At 39.4% G+C, this 24489-nt stretch overlaps 1 protein-coding gene across 2 annotated transcripts; it reads left to right on the top strand.

The window, feature by feature from the left end:
• The first annotated feature begins 206 nt into the window (after positions 1 to 206).
• LOC103756505 (cell surface glycoprotein CD200 receptor 1-A) lies at positions 207 to 20513 on the top strand. Of its 2 annotated transcripts, XM_008922558.4 has the most exons (6): positions 207 to 2373; positions 15180 to 15488; positions 16236 to 16487; positions 17256 to 17355; positions 17742 to 17784; positions 19088 to 20513. In XM_008922558.4, exons 1-6 carry the CDS (start codon positions 2289 to 2291, stop codon positions 19208 to 19210), a joined length of 912 nt encoding a protein of 303 aa, XP_008920806.4. In that variant the 5' UTR covers positions 207 to 2288; the 3' UTR covers positions 19211 to 20513. The 2 variants fall into 2 exon arrangements, with proteins under 2 accessions (XP_008920806.4, XP_017930137.3); XM_018074648.3 differs by lacking the exon at positions 17256 to 17355 and having other exon boundaries at positions 19088 to 19232.
• Positions 20514 to 24489: the final 3976 nt, after the last annotated feature.

The raw sequence follows: 24489 nt of genomic DNA, 5'->3' as shown, positions 1-24489 counted from the left end.
TGGTAGGACAAGAGGGAACAGCTTTAAATTGAAAGAGGGTATTTATTTAGATTAGATATAAGAAAGAAATTATTTACTGTGAGAGTGGTGAGACACTGGAACAGATTTTGCCCAGAGAAGTTGTGGGTGCCTCATCCCTGGTTGTATTCAAAGACAGGCTGGATGGGGCCCTGAGCAACCTGCTCTTGGGGAAGGTGTCCCTGCCTGTGCCAGGAGGGTTGGAAGAGATGATCTTGAAGGTCCCTTCCAACCCAGACCATTCTAGGATCCTGTGAATTCTATGTCGTGGGATCCTGGCTCTCATTGTGCAAGTTAGAGAACAGCCTCCTGTGACTAAGAAATAAAGTGCTTGTCACTTCTTGTGGTAAACTTATGTTTCCGTCATGTCCTGCCGCAGACTTCTGTGACACTTCCCAAGTTTTGCTGCCTTCAACCAGAAGTTGCTCCCAAAGAGTCTTAATGGCATCTTAAATAATATTTTCCTACCAAAAGAATCCATCTGTCTAACTTCTGGTTCTGAATCAATTTCCTGTAGCAAAGATCTTTCATGATGGCAATTTAAAGTAGGACTTTTCTTGTTTAAAAGAGAGTTTGTTCTTTTGCAAAATCTCCTCTATCCCACTGAATATTTTAAATTTTTATATTTATGCAGCAATCTTGTACCCAATACACTATATCTGCACATTTATACCACCTTAGTTTCCTCTTGTCTTTGCATCAAATTTGAGCACCACTTCTTTTACCTTGGAGGCCTGATACTGATTACATGTTCTCTCTCCAGCCTTGTATCTTAATCTCTACTTACAAAAAGACCTCTTCTTCCTCTCCATGCCCTTGTCTAAAATACAGCTATGATATCTATTCACATGCATTACTAATTCCAAGGTCAATGATAAATACTCAGAAAACAAACCAATGTTACTGAAAATAGCACATTGAAAAGCGGAGGAGTGTCAAAATGTGATATTGTATTTAAAAAATCAAGGGGGGGAAATATGCAGAACACCCTCCCACAAAAAACTATAGCCAATGAGATGATCCTGGGACCAAGATGATCCAGCTAAATTTGTGTCTTACATTATTTTCTTTACATGATCATTATCAGGTTTTTTTTTACGTATTTACATAAGACCTTAACTCACACTCCTCTGTTCCAGTGAACATCAATGCAGACAATTTTGGAACACCAGTCTGATCAAACAAAATTACCAGAATATCAGACTGCAGTCATCAGCAGAGTTCAAACATGGTGTGCAGTCCTAGTGCCTGAGCAGTTCATTTCCTGCCAACTTTGATCTGTTTTCTGTATTTACTTCTTATGTCTCTGTCCTCAGTAGTAATTACCCTGACTCCTAGCTTTCAAACAAGACAAAAAGCTGAAGCCTTTTTTATCCTTGACCCACAGAACTGTACTAGGGAAGTGCTGTGGCTTAAGAAGGGAGACAGAACTCTGAATCTGAAATTAGTAGCTCAGTGAGGAAGTGGAGAAACAGGTACAGTATTATTTTAAAACAACACTCACGAGAGTATTCTGAAAAAAATCCCCAAACAAACCAATTTTTAAGTGAAAGATGTAGGCCACCTTCAGTTTCTGTCTCATTTCTGTTGAATAGAATTTAAAATAGCCTTTTCTTTCCCCTCAAAACTCAGTTTCTGTTCTCAGGGTCTGGATAGACTTGTTGTTCAAGATGAGAACTGTGCTACCAGCAGCTGAGAAAGAAATAATTAAAAATGTCACTTACAGAAAAGGTTTGAGACTGCTTTTTTTTTTTTTTCTCTTGAGGAAGATACAAGGAAGAATTGTCTTGGAGGTAGTACCAAAGAAGTGTCAAAGAAGTAGCAGTAGTAACAGACATGACAAACATGAAGAATAAGTTTCTCTCTAGCTTCCCAAGACTAACATTTACTTTTTGATATTAAACTCAGCCTTGCATAATCTCCTCTGCTTTTACCCTTTCTGAACTCTGCTGCAGGGTTTATCTTCACTTATCAGCCTCCCGAGGAGAGCCAATGAACGGAAGGCAGAACTGCTCAGCCTGTTTCCTCAGTGTTTGCCCAGGCTTTCAGCACAGGAAGCTTAGTGCTCTGAAAAGTCAGAAGGAGGAACCTCTTCAGCTTTGAGGAGCCAGTTGATCAGGAGCATGCACAGCTAGAAGAGAGGAGTTGGAAAGGGAGAGAGGAAACACTTGACACCGACTGCTGAGGGTGCACTGGCAGGCAATAAACGCTCCCCGTGACCACAGTTAGGTTGGTGTCGGGATGGATGGAGTGACGGAGCTGCCTAAGGCATGAAAGCAGGAACCAACATGAAGATTTCTGGGAAGACTGTGTATATGTTTGTGCTGCTCACCATCATTGTTATGAGATCAGGAGGTGAGTCTAACTGGAACCAATTGGCCATTGGGATGTAAGATTGGGGAATATGCACAGCTACTTTCTTTCTGTAGAAGCTATTCATTGCTCTGTGGCTCTCATTAAGTGCTAAAAATTGTGGAGCACAACTAAAACAGCTTTCCCAATATCCATTCCTGTTCCTCTTTTCTTAGGGGTCATGAAGCTGCCAGGCATTATCCTTGTGACTTCAATGTAGAAAACTATTTAGTGGCCCTCAGCTGGGAATGTAACATTTGTCACAAAAAGCCTTTTTATTGACAACTCAAAATCCACATAATCTGAGAAACTGATCCTTTTAACATATTAAAAATATGTTCACAAAGTTTTTGTGAACATGAAGCTTTTGGACATGCAGTTTCTGCTGAAGAGAGGCTGCAGGTACTCTGAAATAGGGCAGGAATCTCTTGCATCTTTTGTGAAGTAGTGGAAGACCCCCGATGCTCTGACAGTAGGGAGCAGCTTCTACAATTTTGTTCTGAGGCTAAGGGGCACGCCCAGTATCAAGTTGGGAAAGGCTTTTGTGCCAAAGGCAGTGGCACTCCAAAGCTTCTGTCTTTTACTGTAGTTGACTTAGTTTTAATACTGTTTAGCTACAGCAATTAATGTTTCCCACATACTGCTCACTTGCATTTCTAGAGCTTGTGCTCTTCCAGACACCACACAGCACGCCGGGAACTTGGTAGTGGATCTAGGAATTTGGGCAGCAGTTCCAGAAGCCTAAATTGTCTATGCATAGAGGGAGAAGGCAGATAGGTCTGTGAGATCCAGATTAAATTAGAGACATATCTGAATAATATGTAATGTGCATGTGTCCATTCCTATTATAGACAGAAGAACTAAACTGTGTGGACATGAGTTATTCCATTCCACTTGGCCAGAAAATAAAAATGTCTCCTTCATGATATTTTAAAGCAAAACAGATGTAGTCATTGTTGGCAGTGACAGAATACCTGTCTGTAATGTGTCTGGGTGGTAATGAAAGATCCCAAATAGTTACCTCAGTGCTACCCATTGGAAAAAATTGATATACTTCACAAAAATTATTAAACTTTGCATCAGTAACCTCACAACAGGTACGCTGGAGGAAAAAAACCCTGTCCCTTTCCTGTAGATAAAGAACTATCTCAAAAGAATACTGAGGAACCTGCTCAAGATCATGCAGATAGATTATGGTAAGCATCAGAGACAGCCAACATTTTTGAATACAGCTGCTCGAAAAGTAAAGGAGTATGAATACACCACAAAATCTTGAAGAAAATGGGGAGAAAAAGGGTAATAAACTTGGCAAAAATTCTTTTTGAAAACTGACTTTGCTGGAAATATTTTAAAAAGTCCAATGCCAAAAAGTGGATATTTTACACCCAATGGTATTTTGATTTCAACTTCTTGGTGTCTTGGTTAATCAACTATGTTGCCCTTCAAAGAATGTAGAAAAAGGTGTTCAGTTAAAATGTAATTTCATGCCTGAAACCTCCCCCGCTACCCGCATCCTGCTCCCAATAAAAAACAGCCCACATTTGATGGGAAGTTTTTAGCTAACACTGCTCTTAAACTTGTTTCCGTCATTATTAGGGTGATTCTTCTGAGCAAGATCTAGTGACAAGGGGTTTTTTTCTTCAGAGATCACAGGCTAAATATGTCAAACTGATCCAATGAGTGCATTCTATCCAGAGAATTCTAGTGTTACATGAAGCTCAGAAGGAACTGTGTCCCCCCTTCTGAAGACTAGAGCAAGCTACTCTAATCTAAATAAGGTCATGCAAAAACTGTTGTGTATAACCAGGCTTTATCTCCATTAACATTTTCCTTAACATTTCCTTAGTAAGTTGTTTTGTATGATTGGGTTAGTTTTTACAACAGCAGAAGGGGCAGCTCAGAAGCAAGGCTGAGGTTGCTTCATAATTGTTGCATCTGCCCTCAGGTAGAATTGGATAATACACTAGTGAGGCTGCTGATGCATGATCTCTACTATCAGTCATGTTGTGGCAATCCTCACAGTCGTGGTAGAGAAAATAAAAATCTTTTTGGTAATGCTTTGAAGATTTCTAGCACACAGAACAACTCAAGTGGTTGTGTACATACTCCAAAGGAAAGTGGTAAGAAAAGGCAAGATCTTCCATGAGAAGTTCATGCAACAGATCTCTTTTTATTGAAATAACATTTGCAGTGTTGGGCTGTTAAGTCCTGCATCTGCAGTTGTATCTTGTGACAACAGATATGTCCAAGTGCTCCAGAGGAAGCTGCAAGACATCCATTGTCAGTAAGGAGATGTGATTCTCTATGGTTGTTCAGTTTCATCAGTAGTAAAAAACCGAAGTCAGTAATATTGTATCGGTGCTGGAATTACAGAGCATGAGATGAATAAAAGTGAAGTTGATTTACAGAGCAACCTAGGTACAGTTCAAGTTTACCTACATACTTAACCTTCTTGAATGCTACTGCTGTCATTTAGTTTCTTTCCTTAATAAAGCTGGTAAATTCTTTTTCACTAGGGTACTAGTGTTTTATTGCGTTTTTAATGTCTCTGTCGTACTGTGTTTCACTGCTTCTGTCTCTGTTGCCTTCTTTTCTAGTTTGTGATGGAGTCTTGCACTAGATACAAAAAAATCATAGCCTAAAAAAACTATTATGATAATCTTACTGTTGTCTCCATTTCACTATTTTTTGCAGCCCCCTGGGACTGTGTGCTGGAATCATTCTGACTTTTTTTACCCTAAAAACATCTGAATCCTAATGGATGGGTTTTCTCACCCAAATTCTTAAAACAGAATTTCGTACTGAATTTCCACTAAGCAAAACTTTTCTTAGAACACATCTAAATTGCCATAGTTCAATCTTCAAAGCACATCCTTGTGATACCAACATTTTGCTGTACTGTGGTCCAAACACATTGAAAGCATTTGCATCTGAATGTGTTAAAACCATGGAAAAAAGGAAGCTCAGTCTTGCAAGCTGACCACAAACTCCATGAACTACAAAGCAAGCAGATTTGCTTTAACTGTGAATGCACTTGTAGAGGTATGTGCTACTTAAAACTCACCGTTGGTATATTTTGTATTTAGAAGTACAATCATTCACAAGAAAACAAGCACAGAGGATCTTCTTGTGCTGCCTTATCTTTGTATTGAATAAGAAAATGCTAGGACAAAAACCACTATGCTAAAGCTAAGCACTAAACAAGGTATGACTGAGATTTTAACTATATAAAAGTGAGATTATAGACATGTTTTCATAGCAGTCCCTTATCTGCTTTCTGCAAACTATGAAAAAGAAGGCATACAAGCTGCTGTTTGCAGTCAACGATCTATTTTTTGTTTAGAATAGCAGGAAAACACCTCTCAAGCACAAATAAACAGTACTTTTTCTGTTTTCCTTCTCACGCAGACAGTAATGCAGAACCAAATAATGCAGTTCAGCATACAGAACCAAATATAAAACAATCTGTATCTGTTTCTATACTGAGAAGTTGGAGGCCCTTTGTTACACATGGTGTCACAGCGCTACTCGGAAAGAAATACTACCCAAGGCATTTTGTTGTCCAGTATAAATCCTTCTTCCCCTCATCCATTCCAGCTCAAATTCTGCAAGGACAAAGATCTTTGCACATAGAAGTTGCCATACCAACTTCAAAGTTTACAACCAGGCCGATACAATATGTGACAGCTTGTTAAGTTCAGTGATGATTTATTATCAGCTGAGGATTTGGCCAACGGTGTTTGTTCTCTAAACTGCGTGACTGACACATCATTTAAACACCAACAAATTCCTTCATTAAAGAAGTGTATCTATCCTTTTTTTCTAGAAAGTCATATTTATATTGAGACATAACCCATTTAATTGAGAGTAATCACTGAATCACGGGATCAAATGGCAGTGCTGAAATGAAATTAAATTGCTTTTTTTTTTTTGCAGACGTATCACAAAACACTTTTCATAAACAATTTGAGCACCAAAAAAAGCACCCACTTTATTGAAAGGCTGGTTTTAATCCTGATTGAGGCAAGATTCTCTATTCTAAGTTCCAGTCTCAATTTGTAATATTACTTATTTTTATTATTATTACATTTTGAGCTGCTGAATTTCAGCACACATCTGTCATTCTACTCATCAAGGTCAACTGGTCCTTTTTGTATGACATATCAATTCTTTATACTAGTAACACTATATTCTTCCTGCTTTTAACAAATTTCCTCAAACAGCCAATGCCATTAGTAAAAAGGTTAAATGCAATTATGGCAAAAAACATCTGCTGAGAAACATTATTAGCAAGCTACTTTCAACCTGACACCTCCTTTTAACACTGCCTTCGCTTTCTCTCCTTAATCCAGTTCTTAATCCATCATGTTTCCCTTCAGTTGTCCTTCTATTCTTCAGCTTAATTTTTTTCAAGACGACACTGTATCAAACCACATCTCTCAATTAGGTGTGCTTTAACATCTTTTCTTTTCCTTCAGAATTAGCTATCTTGAATGACTGCTTGAAATTATACTAGAGAAAGCTTAGTAGAATTGAAAGATCATAGAAAAATGAAAAACTGGAACTGGCGAATGCAAAGGTATATTCCACCTTGAATGGGAAGACTGAAACCTTGGGATCATTATTGAGTTCTGTCAGTGTCCTCACCTCTCTGCAACATATAAAGCCATACTGAAGTTTGCAACATAAAAAAAAATCCAGCCATGCTGTGGGCACTTCATATTGGAAAACCAGTGACAAAGTGTGTAAGGTTGCTATTTTGGCTTGTATGAAACAGCAAGAAAGAATGACACAGTAATGGGGGCGAGAAAAGCACTGCAAGTGACATGGTAATAGTTGCAGAAAAGAAATGTGTTAAAAGGAGAACAAAATAAGAATTCGACTATGAGGAAGAAAAGAATATCTGAAGATAAGAAAGAAGCCTAACTAAAGGAAATGGGAATAGGAGATATTGTCAAGAAATAATGATAAGTATGGATAAAAGACCGTGAGTGTGAAACTAATGATTAAGGTATAAGTCTCTTAATGTGTCCTTTTAAAGATACATCCATGCTGAAAAAGCTGTGATCTCAGTTTCAAGAAACAGTCATATGAGCTCAGGTCAGCTATTTCATGTATTTCTCTCATGAAAATTAGAGTAGTTGAACTACTTAGTGTTCACCCGAAACACAGGACTGGTTTTTAGCCTACACTCTGTCCTGTTGTGACTCTGTTTTCAGAGTCACAAAGCTATGATGTAGAAAAGTCTGTCAGTTCGTTAGCAATTCCTACCCTAGTACAAAGCACTTCTATTTATCTTTCACTTTACTCCACACGAGCCTTGCTAAGTGTCACAGGCACTTAGAAGGGGAAAACAGATGCAGAACTCAGTGTTGTATCTGACCTCTTTCAATCGTCCGGTGCTGCCTTTTTGATTATTACTTGTTATGACTCATATAACATATTCATTCCAAGATACAGTTGGTAGTTTGCTTCTGGTATGATCATTGTTTCAGTTCATTATACCTCTGAGTTTAATATGTCACAATCCACAGGGGGTGTAAGGGGGAGATGCTGTGGTAAATTGTTACTGTAAGAAATAAAGATTCAATAGGATGTCTGAGAAATACGGCTGAGGAAGAAATCCCTTTACAGTGTGAAAAACTCTTTAGCAGCTAAGTTTCAGAAGAGGTTGTCACGGAACTTGAGTCATTTTGGAGGCAAGAAAAAGTTCTATTGTGGGTTAAAACCTGCTATGAAGAATAACAGAAGCTAGAAATCTTTCCTGTTTGAAAGCAATTAAAAGCACTTTCAAGCTGTGTAGCTCTCTCTGATTTTGTAGTTATTCCCCTCAAAATTGTAGTGGCTTCACAATCAAATTTTCCTGGTTTTAAAATCTTTCTTTCTTCCTTTATTGCGAGCAAGTCTCTGAGAAACAGGAGAAATGACTAAATAAGTGACACTGCATTGAAACTGGTGCAACTAGTTATTCATGACAGCTGTTAAACACACTATATAAACCACATGGAAAAAAACAGAGGAAAGTCTTTTCCCCCAATCTTTTCAAATTACAGAAATCTTAGCATGACGATATTTTTGTTATTTTAGCATGACAACATATTTTGGAAACACAAATGTGAACTTTTCAACTGAGTTTGTTTTTCCTGAGAAAGGATATGTGCATTTTCAAACACAGAAGTGGAATCTGTCAGTGCATTGGAATGTGCACTGGAATAGAGCTTGAGAACCTTCTCAAACATGGCTTGAAGTCTTCTTCAAAAGTCAAGGAGAGAAAATGAGGGATAGCATAGCATTATTGTTAATAATTAGATGGATTTTACAGGCTGGAGTAAAATTGGAGGACCTCATCTAAAGGCCTTCTATCCTACCCACCTGTCAGATGAGTCTCCAAGGTGAAAGCTGCTCACAATCAAAATAAAATGGTTCAGCTTGGAGCTATACAGAACTCCCAGAACCTGACTCATCTGTTTTCTACATTGTTGTGACAGACAGCACGGACTCCCGAGTTCTGCTCCTTTTGGCTAACAGAAAAAATGATTGCTGTTTTCCGGAGTCAATTCATTTGTGAAGAACACTACTGAAAATGAGAAGCTGTTTACAAAAAAGATGTAGATATATTTAATCTCTCTTCATTTAATCTCTCTTATGTGCAATGAAATAGTTAACAGTACTGACATTTAACTACCATCCTACAGTTAGCGCTGCACAGAAGTGAGCCCGATAGCTCACACCTCTTCAAATCACTTGTTTCCTGCAGGCCCACAGAGAGCGAGGCCTTTGCTGCACTGACAACCTGTCAGTTCAGCTCAGCTATAAAATGGGATTTCATCTTGAAAGAAGGAGCCGTGGAATGTGCTGGTTTGTTTCTGAGCCTTTGTTTGAATAGACAAACGCTGACATGTATGGCATATATGCCCTAATGGCACTGGTCATAAAACAAGCAGCTATCATGGAGGAAACTTCAGCAAATGACTATTAGCCATTTTACATTATGAAAGCACCATTCCAGAAAACAGCGGTGCAGTGACAGGTCAGAATCGAAACACTTGGAACACTGAACCTTTCCTCTTTAACAGTGGCATACCGTGATGGTTTTGGCAGGGATAGAGTTAATTTACTTCATAATAGTTACTATGGGGCTATGTTTTGGGTTTCTGCTGGAAACAGTGTTCATGTCACAGGGATGTTTTCATTATTGCTCAGCAGCACTTACACAGAGCCAAGGCCTTTTGTGCCTCTCATCCCACCCCACCAGTGAGAGGTGGGAAGGGACACAGCCAGGACAGCTGACCCCAAATGACCAACACCAAATTCCACACCATATGGCATCGTGCTCAGCACATAAAACCTGGAGAAGAAGGAAGGAAGGATGTTAGGACCTATGGTGTTTGTCTTCCCAAGTCACCACTACTCATGATATAGCCCTGCTTTCCTGGAGGTGGCTGCCTGCCTGCCCATGGGAATTCTTTGGTTTGCTTTGCTTGTGCACGTGGCTTTTGTTTTAACTCTTAACCTGTGAGTTTTCTCACTTTTCTGATTGTCTCCCCCGTCTCACTGTGGGAAGAGTGAGCGAGAGGGAGCCAGTGGCTGTGAGGGGCTTTGTTGCCAGCTGGGGTTTAACCACAAGAAATACTTCTGTTTGTTTAGTTTTCCTGCAGAGTAGATATACATCCTTTAGGTTTAGTGAAATTCTTGGAGGAAAGGAGAGATTGTGTCTTCCCTCAGAGCTGCTGAGTACATATCCAAGAGTGCAGGCTGGAGCAAGCAGCATAAGGAGGGCAAAGAAAGCATATAGGGAGATCCTGGCAAAGGGCTGGATTGGAGTAGACCCACAGGAAGTAATGGAAGTTGTGGAAAAGTTGCTCAGAAGAGATCATGCGAGAAATGTGCAGCCTGAAAAGTCACCAAAAGCTTATGGAGTACAAGAGAAGAATGAGGGAAAGAACCTGTTCTATGGGGGCACAGAGAGCAGGGGAGATTTATTTTCAGTCCTTTCATTTTCATAAGTATAGCTAGCAGTTCTGGGTTCCCTGCAGAACTGTCACATGCTAGCATATTGGTTTCTGATCTATCAAAATATACTTTTAGAGACTTAGATGGCTTTTGGGATGCTCACTAGAAAGAGAAAGCAGAACATGTCCAACTTCAGTCCAACTTGTCCTAGCAACATCTCTAAATTGGAGGAAATGCTAAACTGACCAGGAAGGACAGGATAGGGATGAGGATTATATCTATTCAAAAAACTGTCTTTGTGCTAGTGGATTCCATAACTATTTAAGTATTAATTTCTGAGAATATACATTTTACAGTGCTTTTAAATTAAGCTAACTCTAGTAAAAACCAGCAAGTTTTGACATTTTCTGAGATCATATTTTATCTTGAAATAGAAAGAAAGGCAAATCCTTTTTTCATCAGAAACTGTTATGAAAAATGGCTGACATTATTATTCATGGTTTGGAAGCTTCCCATCAAGTGTTACCCAGGCCCAGTCCTATTTTGCTTGTGAGTGACAAGAATTTAGCTCACCACGGTTCAAAACCTTGAATTATCTGAACTTATTGCTACACTCTGTGGTAAAATGAAGCTGAGCTCTCTTTTTGCATATACTTTATTGGGAGAATAGCAAGCACGCTGGAAGATTTCTGCACCACACGGTAATGAGTGAGCATCCATAGAAATGGAAGCACTGTAACTACCTACATGATGACAAGAAGGGCTACTGAGCAAATGCCCAGCAGAACTATCAGCCTGGCTATGTCACTTTTGGGACTCAGTTTAGGGTGTATCCAGAGCACTTTGCTGACACAAAATGCTTCCATGCCACATTGAACCAGAGGAAGATCAAAACAGATGCAGACTCTGTAGTTATGCCTTGCTCCCTTACCTTCTTTTTTCTTTCCCTGCCTTTAAAACTAAGACAGTAGGAGTTTGAGACAGTTCTTGGGAGAATGCTAACAGGCTAATAGGGTCATAATATAAGATAACACTTCCTCCTAATAATATATTTCTGTTCTACAGAGATAAAAACAATCCCTGTTCCACCATAAGAGAAGGTTGTCAAAGTCATTTCAGAAACATAAATAAATCAAACTTTTCAGGACTTCTAGCATATGCATTCTTCTTCCGTAAAAGAAGTCTAAAGATCATGTTTATAGTAGCATGTATGAGAAAAGAAGCAAATCAAGGAAGAAAGTTCAGAATTCATATTTGTGTTAATACCACTTACCTGCACTCTAGCAATGAAAGAGTTCAGTAAAGTCAAAACAATTAAAACTTTTATGTTTATAAGACCTCTTTACAAAAGTAGGAGGATGTGTATAAGGGTAGGATTAATAAGATTTTTTACAAATTAATCTGCCATCTATGGAAAAGCTCTTGCCTTAACAAAAGCCTTCTGAATTGATAACAAGATACAGGGGATATCATAATCCTTCTATGAATTTCTTATAAACCTAAAATTGTACTTAAACTTGATTCAGCACATTTTAAGCTAACTGATGTGGCTTCTTATTTGAAGTCAATGGTACTTGATTCATTCAGAGGAGAATATGACAGAAAGGCACAGCAGAAAGCACCACTTTCACTGCCTCTTTACAACCTTGAAGTGTGCAAGTTGTTATCTTGGGAACTTGAGCATTGCAATGAGTTGCTTTAGGAGATGCTGAGTTGAAATAAAAGTAAAATAATGTTGCTTTAAAATGCAAATAAAAGCGTACACACTTAAATTTGCACAACACTGTCATTCTTGCTCAACATTTGCACACATTATCCAAAAAAAACCCATCTCCAACACACAAGCTGTTTGAACGTTAAGGTTTGCTTAGTCATTTTCAGATGAGGTAAGCCACACTGTGCACGACTCGGAGCTCTGAGACTCTTGGCAATGTTAAACTAGGAGAGGAAATACTTTGTTCTCCAATTTTCAGAGACATTCATTGAACTCATCCAGAAACTCTCATGAGACAAAAGGCTTCCTTCAGTTCCACTTCTGGTAAAATCATCTGAGTTTAAGACACACACCTCACATTCTCTTGAAATGCCATTAAGCAGAAAAATACACTGTCAACAGTTGAAGTGTATTCACCCAAAGGATACTTCATCTACAAAATGAAAGGGCAAAAACCTTTAAAGGAATATATAAGAAGTGAAAATGCAGTGAACTGTCTTCATTTTGCAAGTTGGAAATCATTTCCCGAGAACACAGTCAAACAGAAGCAAATGTGTTTGACCTGGAATGTTTCATTCACCTAAATTCAAGATGATAATGAGATTTCAGACAATATTATTAAGGTAAAACCAACTGTAGTTTTCTCAAATAGGCCAATGATTTGACTAATGATTTAAAGCTGATGCTCATTAAGACCATTTCTTATAGCATTGTGAATGTTCAGGAACTGGGCTTCACATTGTGCTAGACAACAGAGGTAATAGAATTTCAGATCTGGGTAGGCGGTAGTGGAACAACGAAGTCAGGTCTGGTACCTTAGAGGAAGACTGACAAAGGTTTGGCTAATCACACAAAAATTAGGCCTTCTAATCCTTTGTATATCCAGCTGAATTTTCAATTGCTGCTTTAGTATATCTGTTGAAAGGTTTGTGGAGGGGTTTAACATTTTCGGAATAACTTGTGAAAAACTTATTTTTCAGCACAAATCAGGTTTGTTAACTTCTGTTGTCCATCCAGATTAATGCATGGTTTGAAAGTAGTACTCTGATTTTTTCCTCACACACAGCTTTCAGAATGCCACTGAAACTATTACTCAGCCCAAGGAAAGAACAACTCAGGTTCCACCAGAGACACAGAGAACTGAGACATCAATGGTTTGTGGTCCCAAAGGTTAACAGTGACCTATTAAAGGAGGAAGTGAGTGAAGTGGTAAATGGAGGCTTCTTGGATGACAGCTGTGGGTATTATTCCTGCTAACTCATTAACTGTTGCACCTAGGAGATTTTGAAAAAGATTATTTACTGGCAACAAGTCTTCTTCAGGTGGTTATTTAAACATGTACGTACATTGTGAATTTTGAGGGTTGCTTGTTTTAATTTCAGCAGGAGCCCAAGGACACAAAAGTCCCATTCCTTCACCTCCTCTTCACACTGGTTTACAACCTGCACCTCATACTTCTGTTTTCTCTGTCTCACAACTGCCTCACAAAGGAGGGTGGGTTGCCTGTGAAAGTGTAGGCAACAGTAGTGCACATACAAGCAACTCATCTTGAAGAACAGTTACAGGTAACTTTCCTCTCATCCTGGAATGCTCACTCACAGGTACCTTACCTGCAAACAAAACCCATCACAAAATACTTTCTTAAAGGAAATGGTCCCAATGTGAGTAATTGAAACAAAGCAAAAGAACCAACTGTCCTAAAGGTGGCATCATGTTGAGAGGCTTCAATGGTCAAGGAAATAGCAAAATGAATCTTGGGCTAGAAACCTGATCCTTGGATATGTCAGCTGAAGACACAGGCAGATGAGGTGTCCCAAATCTGGTCAATACAAAGAATGCAAAGCATGACTTATGTTCAATATGTGAAAAAAATAATCCATTCTGAAAGCTTATGGAAGAAGAAATCCCAGGCAAATTATTTTCTTGGCTAAAAAGAAATTCAGGGACCCATAAGAAAATAAAAAGCAATCCTGAGGTGTGACTTGTCTTGAACAAATGCAATACACAGAGGAGCCATAATAGTGATCTGGCTCTCCACCCCTAAATAACCAGTGTGATAACTACCAAAAAGAATGAGAGGACTGTGTCCAAACTTTTCATCTGGTGGCTTCAAATGCATAGTTCATGGATCCAGAAAAGAAGTATTTCCTGTCTCCCAGCAATAGTCATCTTTTAAAATATAAAAGAAGAGTCAGTGTCTAGAAAGAAAAAAAGAAAAGTGTTTCCCAGCAAATGCAAACCAGAATTCAAGAACAAGCCATACTCAATGTCAACACATGTTAACACATCAACTGAATAAGGTTCCTCTGTTATCTCAGCCTATCAAGCAAGAGGCACAAGGATATGGGCACATTTTACACCTTCATAGTTGTGTGCCTGGCACAAAGATGGGTAGGACTTACATTCATGTTGTATGGGAACTGCTGCAGTAAAAACAGTACAGCCACAGTGTGAATGCATATGTACACATTATGTACACTCACAGTGTAAATGTGTATGTTCACAAAGATTCCAAAGATGAAAAGACATCCCTGAGACACAAGACAAAATCCTTCCTCTGCACAAAGCTCCACCACTCTTATTTGTGCTTTTTTTCATGTCTAAGAGGTGTAGAAAATGCCTTTGCCCACAGTTTTGGATTTTGTATGAATGCAGAAGTAAAAGCTGTTTACTCTGTTGGTCGCAACAGTTCCAGAGAAAAGTCATTATCATGTGGCCAAATGCAATAGTCATATTTCTATTTTTTCCATTTTCTGTTAGTGGCAACCGCCCTGTGAGCAACCCAAAGGAGTTGCAAATCTGAAGAATTTGCCAATAGAGGCAGATTTCAGATGACAAACTGTCCAAGACAATGGGAAGGATTAGGGTCCTCCTTCAATATCCAGTCTTATCCACTAAGAGGAACCCCAGTGGGAAATTTGTTGATGGTATTTGGAGGGTAGGCTGTGACAGGCCACTGGCTCCATAATCTACAGCTCTAGTATGAGATGACAGACAATTTGCAGATGAGCACAGACACGGTTCATGCTGGCATGTACCATTGCAGACATTTCCCTGTGAAGCACTGACCTCAACTTCAGGACTATGAGTGACACCCCCAAGCACTATCTAACATGTTCTTCTCCTTCTTTCTCTCCTTCAGGGAACAAAGAAGTGTCAGTGACCGTAGGTGACAGCTCAGTGCTCGCCTGCCCTCTCAAACCAAATATAAATATGCTAACATGGAAAATATATCCCAAGGTTGGAGGTCCCTGCAACTTGGGCTACAGGGCAGATACGAACACAACAGACAGAACAAACTGCAGTGACAGCATGAACTGGAAATTCAGACCAGATCTGGGTCCTGTGCTTGAGATACAGCAAGTGGGGATAGCCCAGGAGGGAAATTACATCTGTGAAGTTGTAACACCAGAAGGGAATTTCCACAGGACATACCACCTGACTGTGCTGGGTAAGGAACTCCTTCCCTGTTTACAGTTCTCCAAAGGACCATGTCTGGGCCTGGACATACAAAGCTCCTCTCCTGAGGCACTGGGGAAACATGGAGTAAAAAATTGAGCTGCCTTTTTTTTTTTTTTTTTTTTTATCAAAGAGGGTAGCTTTAAATTAGATATTAAGTAAGAAATTCTATACTGAGAGGGTGGTGAGTCACTGAAACAGGCTGCTCAGGAAAGCTGTAGATGCCCCATCTCTGGCAGTTCAAGGCCAGGCTGGATGGGACTCTGAGCAACCTGGTCTGGTGGAAGGTGTCCCTGACCATGGCAAGGGCACTAGAACTAGATGATCTTTAAAGTCCCTTCAAAGCCGTGATTCTTGTTGGATAAACTGCCATGCATATCACTGATAATGTCTCTGGGTCTCCCTTCTCCTTATTTCCCAAAACTCTGCTCCCTTCTGTGGTCATGTTTTCCACTGCCTAGTTAGAAACAACAGCTGTGAAGTAATTTCCCATATCCTAACAGAGGATGTGGAGCATGGTTGTGGTAAGGCTCACATAAATGAGGGAAAGTTGTCCAAAAGGAAAAAAGAGACAAGATCTTTGTCTCTTGTGAGTTGGATCCATGTTGTTGCCATGGGACAGCACCTCCAACCTCATTCTCCTCTTTTCACTGCTTTCATTTTGGGTAGAGAACAAGAACATCCTGTCCCAGCTGCAGGAAACTAACTCCATGCTTCTCCCCTTCCTGGTGCTTTGCAGTGCCCCCAAGGCTGAGCCTCTTCTGTGACGAGCACGGGAAGCCCGTGTGCGAGGCAGCGGCAGGGAAGCCGCCTGCTCAGGTCTCGTGGCTCCTAGAGAGCAACTCCTCCCTTGAGGAAGAAAGCCATGACAACGGGACAGCGACTGTTCTCAGCAGGTTGACAGCATGTGACACCAATGTGACTGACACAACCTGCGTGGTGTTCCACCCAGCTGGGAGCTGGAGTGAGTCCATAGCCTGTTGTCCCTCAGGTAAGCTTCCCTTCGTGCATTTGCTGTTCAAAAGCCTGTTCAGCTTGTTCAACTATCATTACTTCTAGGAAGGAAAATCTACAAAAGGTATAGAAAGCTTCAATGAAGTCCTATAAAGACAAGAGTACCATCCCCAACTGCCTTTGACCAGAAACATCACCACTCATTTGTGTTCTAGACACTATTTCCTAAGAATTTCTTCCCTAAGAGGGATACACATAAGTGTCATAGCATTCTTTTGGTAGTGAAAACGTTGTTGGAAACAGAGACAAAGCAGTCATAACCAATGGGAAGTGGAACATCAGCAAGGTTTTTTCAGATGCAAATTTAAATGTCATGGTAAGAGACAGAAAGAGAGCCAACTCTAGTGTGGCCAGCAGAAACAAGTAAATCACTTTGTTCTGAATTGTGAATATCTGACACTCTATGACCTCTGGTATTTGGTTTTTGGTTTTTTTGTTGCTTTTGAGAACTATGCACGAGTTGCAATGCTGAGAAATACTGAATCCTTGAGAGGGGCTCAGGTGTGGCTTAGTGAAAAAATATCATGAGTGTCCACTGTGGGATTTGTGGGATCTGCTTTTGTCTCTGACACAGACTCCATTTGTGTTTCATTGCTGACTTTGCCTTCTGCTGAAGGACATTATATTTCTCTTACAAGCATGCTGAAACTGTGTGTATGTGCTAAAGCAACTTTAATCTTATACTGAAACAATACAGAAAATGAGTAGTAAGAAGATATAACTCAAACTAACTCTTTGTGTTTAGACAAAAAGAACTCTATCCTGTATGTCTCCATTACCCTTTGTCTTCTGAGCATTATGACCTTCATGGCTGTCATTTACTACATCAAGCTCCACAGCAATAGGTATGTATGATAGGGTGCTAAGGAAAAATCGTGTAGTGCTAGAATAAATTTTAAAGTACTCTTGGTGTCTTGAAATCATATGACTCTGTCAGTCTGTGCTGCCATGGATAACTGAAGTAACTTCATCAAATATTTCTATACTGCAGACACTGTGCATTGCACACACCTTCACTGAATAATGCTAAGAAAGCATCCTAAATGAGAAAGTCGGGATGCTATAATTTCAGGATCTAAAGTCAGAGAGAGAGAGACAGGAGATGGCTTTACTCCTGAAGATGAAAAAAAGAAAATTTTCATATGCTTCTGACCAAAGAAACCAAGCTGTGATCCAGACAAACATAGGACTAAGGAAGGAATTTCTTTAACACTTGCTTTCTTTTTCACAGACTGTGCCACAAAACCACACCTCCTGAAACTGATCCTATACAGGTAAGGAGAATTATGCAGGTTAGACATCACCAAATCAGGGATCTTCTGGTAGTCCTGAAAACACAGTCAGTAAAGAGAAAACAATAGATTTTCACTCTGTGCTTTACGCAGGTATTATTGTGTCCTATATGTTTGTTCTTAGCTGTTTATAGGACAAAACAAAGCTTAATTTTACCATAATTTTGACTTGGAGCACTAGAGGCATGTTCCAACAGCAAACACTCAGCTACTGCCCTTCTTTATCTTAGCAAGGAGTGATGCCCACCACATCTTCCTGATTATATCAGACACACCAACCACAACTCCTGTCCAAGCAGTAATGAAGAAGGGAGGCAATAACATGGGTTGGGGAATATTAAGAAAACTATTAGTAAACAAGAAGATTAAACAACCAAATTAACAGACAGAAGGAGAAAAGGAATGTCCCTCTTCATGTCCAGAATGATAATGTGTGAGTTTTGAAGGTCCCTCTTTATCTAGTATGGTCAATCCACAATCAATGAAACAATCAGACTCAAGACAAAACATCTTATTAAACAACGGAAGGAATGCTGAGCTGCAAACTGGGAGATATTATTGAATTCCCTATGCTGTTAGAAGCTTCCCGTGTAGCTGAGCAACTCACTCATCAGTGATGTCTCTCTATTCTCTGCTGCCAAATCCAAATAAAAGCACCTCTGTGAAGACAAGATGTGTTACAATTATATTGTATCTGTGCACCTAAAGTAGATGCTAGGCTCAAATTCTGTCATCAACTTAAAAAGATGCTTCAGCTTCTGAAAAGACTTAGCCAATTCTAGTTATTACTATTCCTGCTGTTCTGCTGCCCTACCTCCAAGCTGTTGCTGACAGATGCAGTTGCGTTAAAGCAAAATAATGGGTTAAGTACCAGTGTTCTTGCCATCACATCACGTAACTTTTATCAGCATGTCTGTAGACTAAAATTGTATACTGATGGAGGAATCAATTGTAGTCAAGACTTTAGTATATTATTTGCTCTTTCTAGAGAATTAGACCTTAACACAACTTTTTTTTCAGGCAAAAAAATAAGTGGTGTAGAAGGGAAGGAAAAGGAGGCAAGTGAACCAATATGTCAGCTTTACCCTCCAAATCTTTGCCAGAAAAAGCAACACATATTCTTTGATAGAAAAAGCAATAGAGGAGTCTTTTTCTTGAGTTGAAGAGGAATAAAAACAAGAGCACTACTTTCCAGTTATGTTCATCAGTTGATATCAAAGGCTTGCTGGGTTTTGCCAAACTAAACTACTCCTTGCATTCACAGTTTTTGGTTTTGTTTTGCTAGAATGACACGATGGAAGTGGAACCTTATACTACTTACGTGCAGAAGGAAAACGTAATTTACAACTCAGTGTCTGATCTGACAGTGGGGCAGAATCTTCCACAAGAACTGTGGCCCGAAACATGAACAATTCAACAACACTGGAAAAGGAAAGACGTCCTTTATAAAAGACTGGTTATATAGAGAAACTTCTCAGAGGATTTCTTCAGATTTTGGGGCAGCATAGCTCACTAGGTCTGTTCAGACACCTGTGCTTGCCGATGAGTCTTTATAGGTCTATTTTTTTCCCCCCTGTTTTGCTTTCTTCCTTGGGAAGGGAAACAGTGATGTTCCTTGCAAAAATGGACTGACCCCATAACACAGTTTTTCCTGGAATAGATGTTGTGACCAGTGTTCCCTTTACTGTTCTTGCCCTGGAGGTTCTAGTTTTGTCAGTCACTTCTAAATGTAACTTTGATACACTTGACACTATGATGCACACATTTGGGAGACCAGAGGAGCGTTATTTCCAAACTAAAATGAAACACTCTTCAATCAGCAGCCACCTTTTTCTAATTTGCACTTTACTAACATAGTGACCCAAGTACCAATCATCACTGAATACCTTAAATAGCAGAAGATATTGGTAGGGAAGACCCAGTTCTGAAAATGGAAATGAGTGATAAATTTAGATCATTCACTAAGAAAGAGTCTTCAGTAACATGATTAATTTACTTGTTAGTTTCATATTCAGTAACTCAGGATACCATTATAGGATATAGTCCTATAGGACTATAGGATACCATTATAGGATATATGTCCATCCAGAGGAACCTGGACAAGCTGGAGAAGTGGGCCAATGAGAATTTCACAAGACCAAGTGCAAGGTGCTGCAAATGGGTTGGGGCAACCCATGGTATCAATCCAGGCTAGGGGATGAACAGATCAAGAGCAGCCCTGCTGAGAAGGACTGGGGTGTGATGGTGGATGAGAGGCTGGACCTGACCCGGCAATGTGTGCTCACAGCCCAGAAAGCCAAATGTGTTCTGGGCTGCTTCAAAAGCAACGTGGCCAGCAGATGGAATGAGGTTCTGCCATTCTGCTCTGCTCTGTGAGACCCTATCTGAAGTACTGCTTCCAGCTCTGGAGTCTCTAACACAAGAAAGACATGGACATGTTGGAGCAGGTCCAGACAAGAGCCACAAAGGTGGTTAGAGGGATGGAGAACCTGTCGTATGAGGAAAGCTTGAGAGAATTGGGATTGTTCAGCCTGGAAAAGAAAAGGGTTAGCGGTGACCTAATTGTGGCCTTCCAGTACCTGAAGGGAGTCTACAAGGAAAATGGGGAGGGATTTTCTACAAGGGCATGTAGTGACAGGACAAAGGGGAATGCCTTCTAACTAAAAAAGACTAGGTTTAGATTAGATATTAGGAGAAAATTCTTTACTGTGAGGGTGGTGAGACACTGGAACAGGCTGCCCAGAGAAGTTGTGGATACCTCATCCATGGGAGTGTTCAAGGCCAGACTGGATGGGACTTCGAGCAACCTAATCTAGTGGAAGGTGTCCCTGCCCTTGGCAGAGGGGTTGAAACTAGATGATCCTGAAGGTCTCTTCTAATGCAAACCATTCTATGATTCCATGATTCCATGTTAATTCTGTATTTCAGATAATTGTTATGATTACTTTTTCATAAGATACTCCAAAGATGTGGCATTTCTCTCTTTCTTAAGAGTATTAGCATTAAGATACTGTAAAATAATTATGTTACTCAAATCTCATAGGCTACTTTTATCAGAAACAAATATAAAATATTTCACAAAACAAGTTAAAATATATTTTCTATAAGAGTGCAATTATGTACGAGAAGGATAAAATGCTTGCTAATTCTAGTCATACTTATTTTAACTACCACAACCGAAGATATTTTTGTTCTTATGTCTAGATGTTTTATTGATATTCTTTTAAATGTACTTGCAAGTTCACTTTTTTGTATGTAAATTAGCTTACATATCTTAATGCATCTCATATTGAGGTGACTTCTTCTCACCTTCCCAAAATATCCTTTGGGAATAAGTCAAATAAATTATCCTCTATATAATAGCAGTTCTCAGACTTTTTGGACTGATACCTTTCCAGCTAAAATATGAACAGACTTTACAGTAAGAGTAAAGGAATTCATTTGTAAATCTCTTTACTACCTCTTACTTCAGTATTTTCGAAGACTGACTGGGTACTTGGTCTGATTGTAGCATCAGAAGAACTAGATTTTTCCTTTAGATCACAGAAATGTCATTTCCCACACGTTTCTTTTGATCTAGGCTCCCAAGGACCATGACATAGTGCTTAGAAAACACTAAGACTTCTAAATTGATTGCAGTTCCTAAATGTAAACTGATGTTACTCATGTAAACCACTACAGCTAGTTATTTATTCTTTGTCTAGCAGCTATGAAACAGCCACTTTTGTCCAGGTGCTCTCTGCATGCAAGTATTGCTTTTCTCCATTTCTGCATGTCATTTTAGAGTGCAAGGGATCAAAGCTGAATATCAAGCAGCTACAAACAAGTTTTCAAGGAACCTCAGTGTCTAGTGACTTACTAAGGAAGAGAGCCAGTCAACTCAGCCATAATACTCTGAATTTCCCCACGTAAAATAGGTACAACACCGTCCAGTGATCTTTCTTCCCACCCCAAAACAGAGTGCCATCACTTCTTAAGACTTTTTTCTGTGGACTGGAAAGTGGCTTATGTTGTTCAGTGTCCATAAATGGGGTTCGTGCTATGACAAATCAGCTCTTGAAGGTAGATTATTGCCAGTTTATATATGATATATTATGTTTACAGAAGTATATTACCTGCTAACCTGCTGTCTAGCTGTAGGGTTTTATGATCCTTTACAGGGCAATTTCACTGGGCTTAATCATGTAAGTTCCAGACCTGGACGTTGCTAAGTAGCTAACTGGTTGATTATTTTCTTTGCCCCCATTCAGACCTGCTATGGGCAGAAAAAAAGATTTTACTTTGGGATTGTGATAAATAATGTGAGTTAAGAGTCTTATGTATACACACGTATGCAAATACACTCTTTGTACTCAGCAGCACAGAAGGTATAAAGCAGAAAGTCCCTTCCTGCACTCCTCTTTCTCTGTCAGGTCACTTGCTACTCCCCTTTGCACTGTGCTGGTATTGTGCTGCAGACATCCTCCACACAAAAGTGCTGTGTTGACTGTTTCTTAGTAGTCAGGCAAGCCTGCCCTCTAAACTCCCCAGGATGTTGCAAAGTCACAGGAAGAAAGTCAGCAACTTTTCAGCTCATCCCGTAAAGAAAGGGTTTGGCTTTAACCACATTTACCAATGCTATCTCTTGCTGCAACATTTAATTTTGGTAAATTTGCATCTCCCACCTTTGCTGCTATATTTTACCCTGACACACACATTCCAGTCTCTTGACAGTTTACAACTGCTCTAATCAGGCAGTTAATAAATATAGTTATCTTATGACTACAGACAGTCCCAAGCACCGAGCTCACATGCCCAGCACGCCAGCAGATGTGCACCCACAGAGCAGCTGCTCACCTAATCTTTAGGATGACACTGGAGTACTAAAAAGTGGATGCATTACAAATCCTGAGACTGAGCATAGCTTCTGTATATGCATCAATACTTGGGCATCTCTAACTGCAAATTATTTCATGGGAACAAAGTCAAGCCCTTCATCCCCCATCACAGTGACATGCAAGATTTGGTTACACTGTAAATATTAGCAGAAAGGTTATTATATCATCACTTACCTCCTTTAAACAACTTTCCTAGTAATAGAATCCATTAAAAATGGTGTTTCAGGTATTACCCTATCTCTGCATCCAAACAAGTTTCAGGATTTACGACGACATTATCCTGCCAACATCACCTATTCTTATTTGTAGTTTGTTACTTACAGTCTAGTTTGTAATCCTGTGTCCATCATAGACCTTTTGGTTCAGTGTGTGACTGCTCTGCAGTTCTGCCAGCTTACTTCCAGTTATGAATTGAAATTACTTCAGTATCCTCTGTTTTCATCCTATTGGCTATAGAAATTTAAGTTTTCACATTAGAGCTGTATGACTTTCTCAGGAGCATTGACAAAGCTACCTGCCTCTAGATATCCCAGGGATTTCTTCACACAAATCTGAAGAATGAGTGTATTGGCAAAAGAATGCTAAATTTTTTTTTTTTTTTAAAAAAAAATTTTTAAAATCTGAAATCTTTATAAGCAGAGTAAAACCTGATTCATATTTAACTGGGAGGGAAAGAAAACTGTGCAGTGCATTTAGTCATAACTAGAAAGGAAATTCAAAAAATACATTTACACGGAATCTATGCAGTCAGATCAAAACCTATTCACAGAAAATATTAAACAAAGAATTTTCTCTGCTAAACATATTTCACTAATGAATATATTAAAAAGGCTTTCACAGCCTAACATGCTCTCCCTTGCATTCACTGTTGAGAAATCTTTTCTCTCTGTTGGGCTAAAGATCACAGCTGTCTTTAAACATGTGTTAAGTTTAAAAATAATTCACCTCATGCTTTTTGACATTTACTTTAGATGCTACTGTCCTCAGGCAGGAAACTGCACAAACATCCAGAAAGGTACCTCGTAATTTTTTTTTCAATGTCTTTGCTTAACTTCTTCAATGACACTTGTTCAATAATAATTACATTCTTAAGAGTGTGGACATGATGAAATTATTTCTGTTTACACAGATCTGACTGCCTTGTAATTTGGTTGCCATAATCTGCCTCTGTCAGCACTGCACTTCAATATATACTTAAAACTTTAGGCATTACATGGCAGATGCTATCTTGAAGCTCTGAGTTTTCAAGCACCTTGAATAAGTGGATCCTGATCGAAAACTGGGGGTCCAACACCTTGAGGAAATACAAATAATCAACAGAATCTGCAAACCGAGCTAGACAGGAAGTTTTTTTGCTAAGTATTATGAGTTATATTAGCCAATTTGCTCCAGGAGATTTTACTTCATAAAAGCTCCCTCACTGATGAGTACACATGAATCTCTCCATAAGAAAATCTGGGAATCACACCCTGTTCTGTTCAGAGTATCACAGACACCCCACTGAGTCATCAAACTCATAACACTGCACTTTACTCTGCCTGTTTTCCTCTTTGTAAGAGCATATTCTTATTACACCGTGTACCTGTCCTGCTGTTTTTCACATTTATTTGCTGAACTCCAGTCATTATTGTCTCAGTGTTTGTATCACCTTTGCTGATCAGCTACCCACAAAGCACTAGTACGTTAGCATGCACATAGCTCTCTTCTGATGGAATCAATATGCTTGTTGAAGAATAGCTTTTTTATAAAGAGGTGTGTAATCACAGATCTGGAGGCCCACTCATGGTGCCTACTTATTCTTGATATATCC

The sequence above is a fragment of the Manacus vitellinus genome, unplaced genomic scaffold (genome assembly GCF_001715985.3).
Source record: "Manacus vitellinus isolate BGI_N305 unplaced genomic scaffold, ASM171598v3 scaffold_28_pilon, whole genome shotgun sequence".
Lineage (NCBI taxonomy): Eukaryota > Metazoa > Chordata > Aves > Passeriformes > Pipridae > Manacus > Manacus vitellinus.
The sequence above is the reverse complement of the archived record's forward strand: the minus strand, read 5'-3'. Positions and strand labels throughout refer to the sequence as shown.

Bases quoted from the DNA above. Each gene is read 5' to 3' on its own strand.
- LOC103756505 (XM_008922558.4), top strand. From the start codon at position 2,289: ATGAAAGCAGGAACCAACATGAAGATTTCTGGGAAGACTGTGTATATG. The intron at 2,374-15,179 runs GTGAGTCTAACT...TCTCTCCTTCAG, and splicing joins CATTGTTATGAGATCAGGAG to GGAACAAAGAAGTGTCAGTG. The intron at 17,356-17,741 runs GTATGTATGATA...TCTTTTTCACAG, and splicing joins ATCAAGCTCCACAGCAATAG to ACTGTGCCACAAAACCACAC.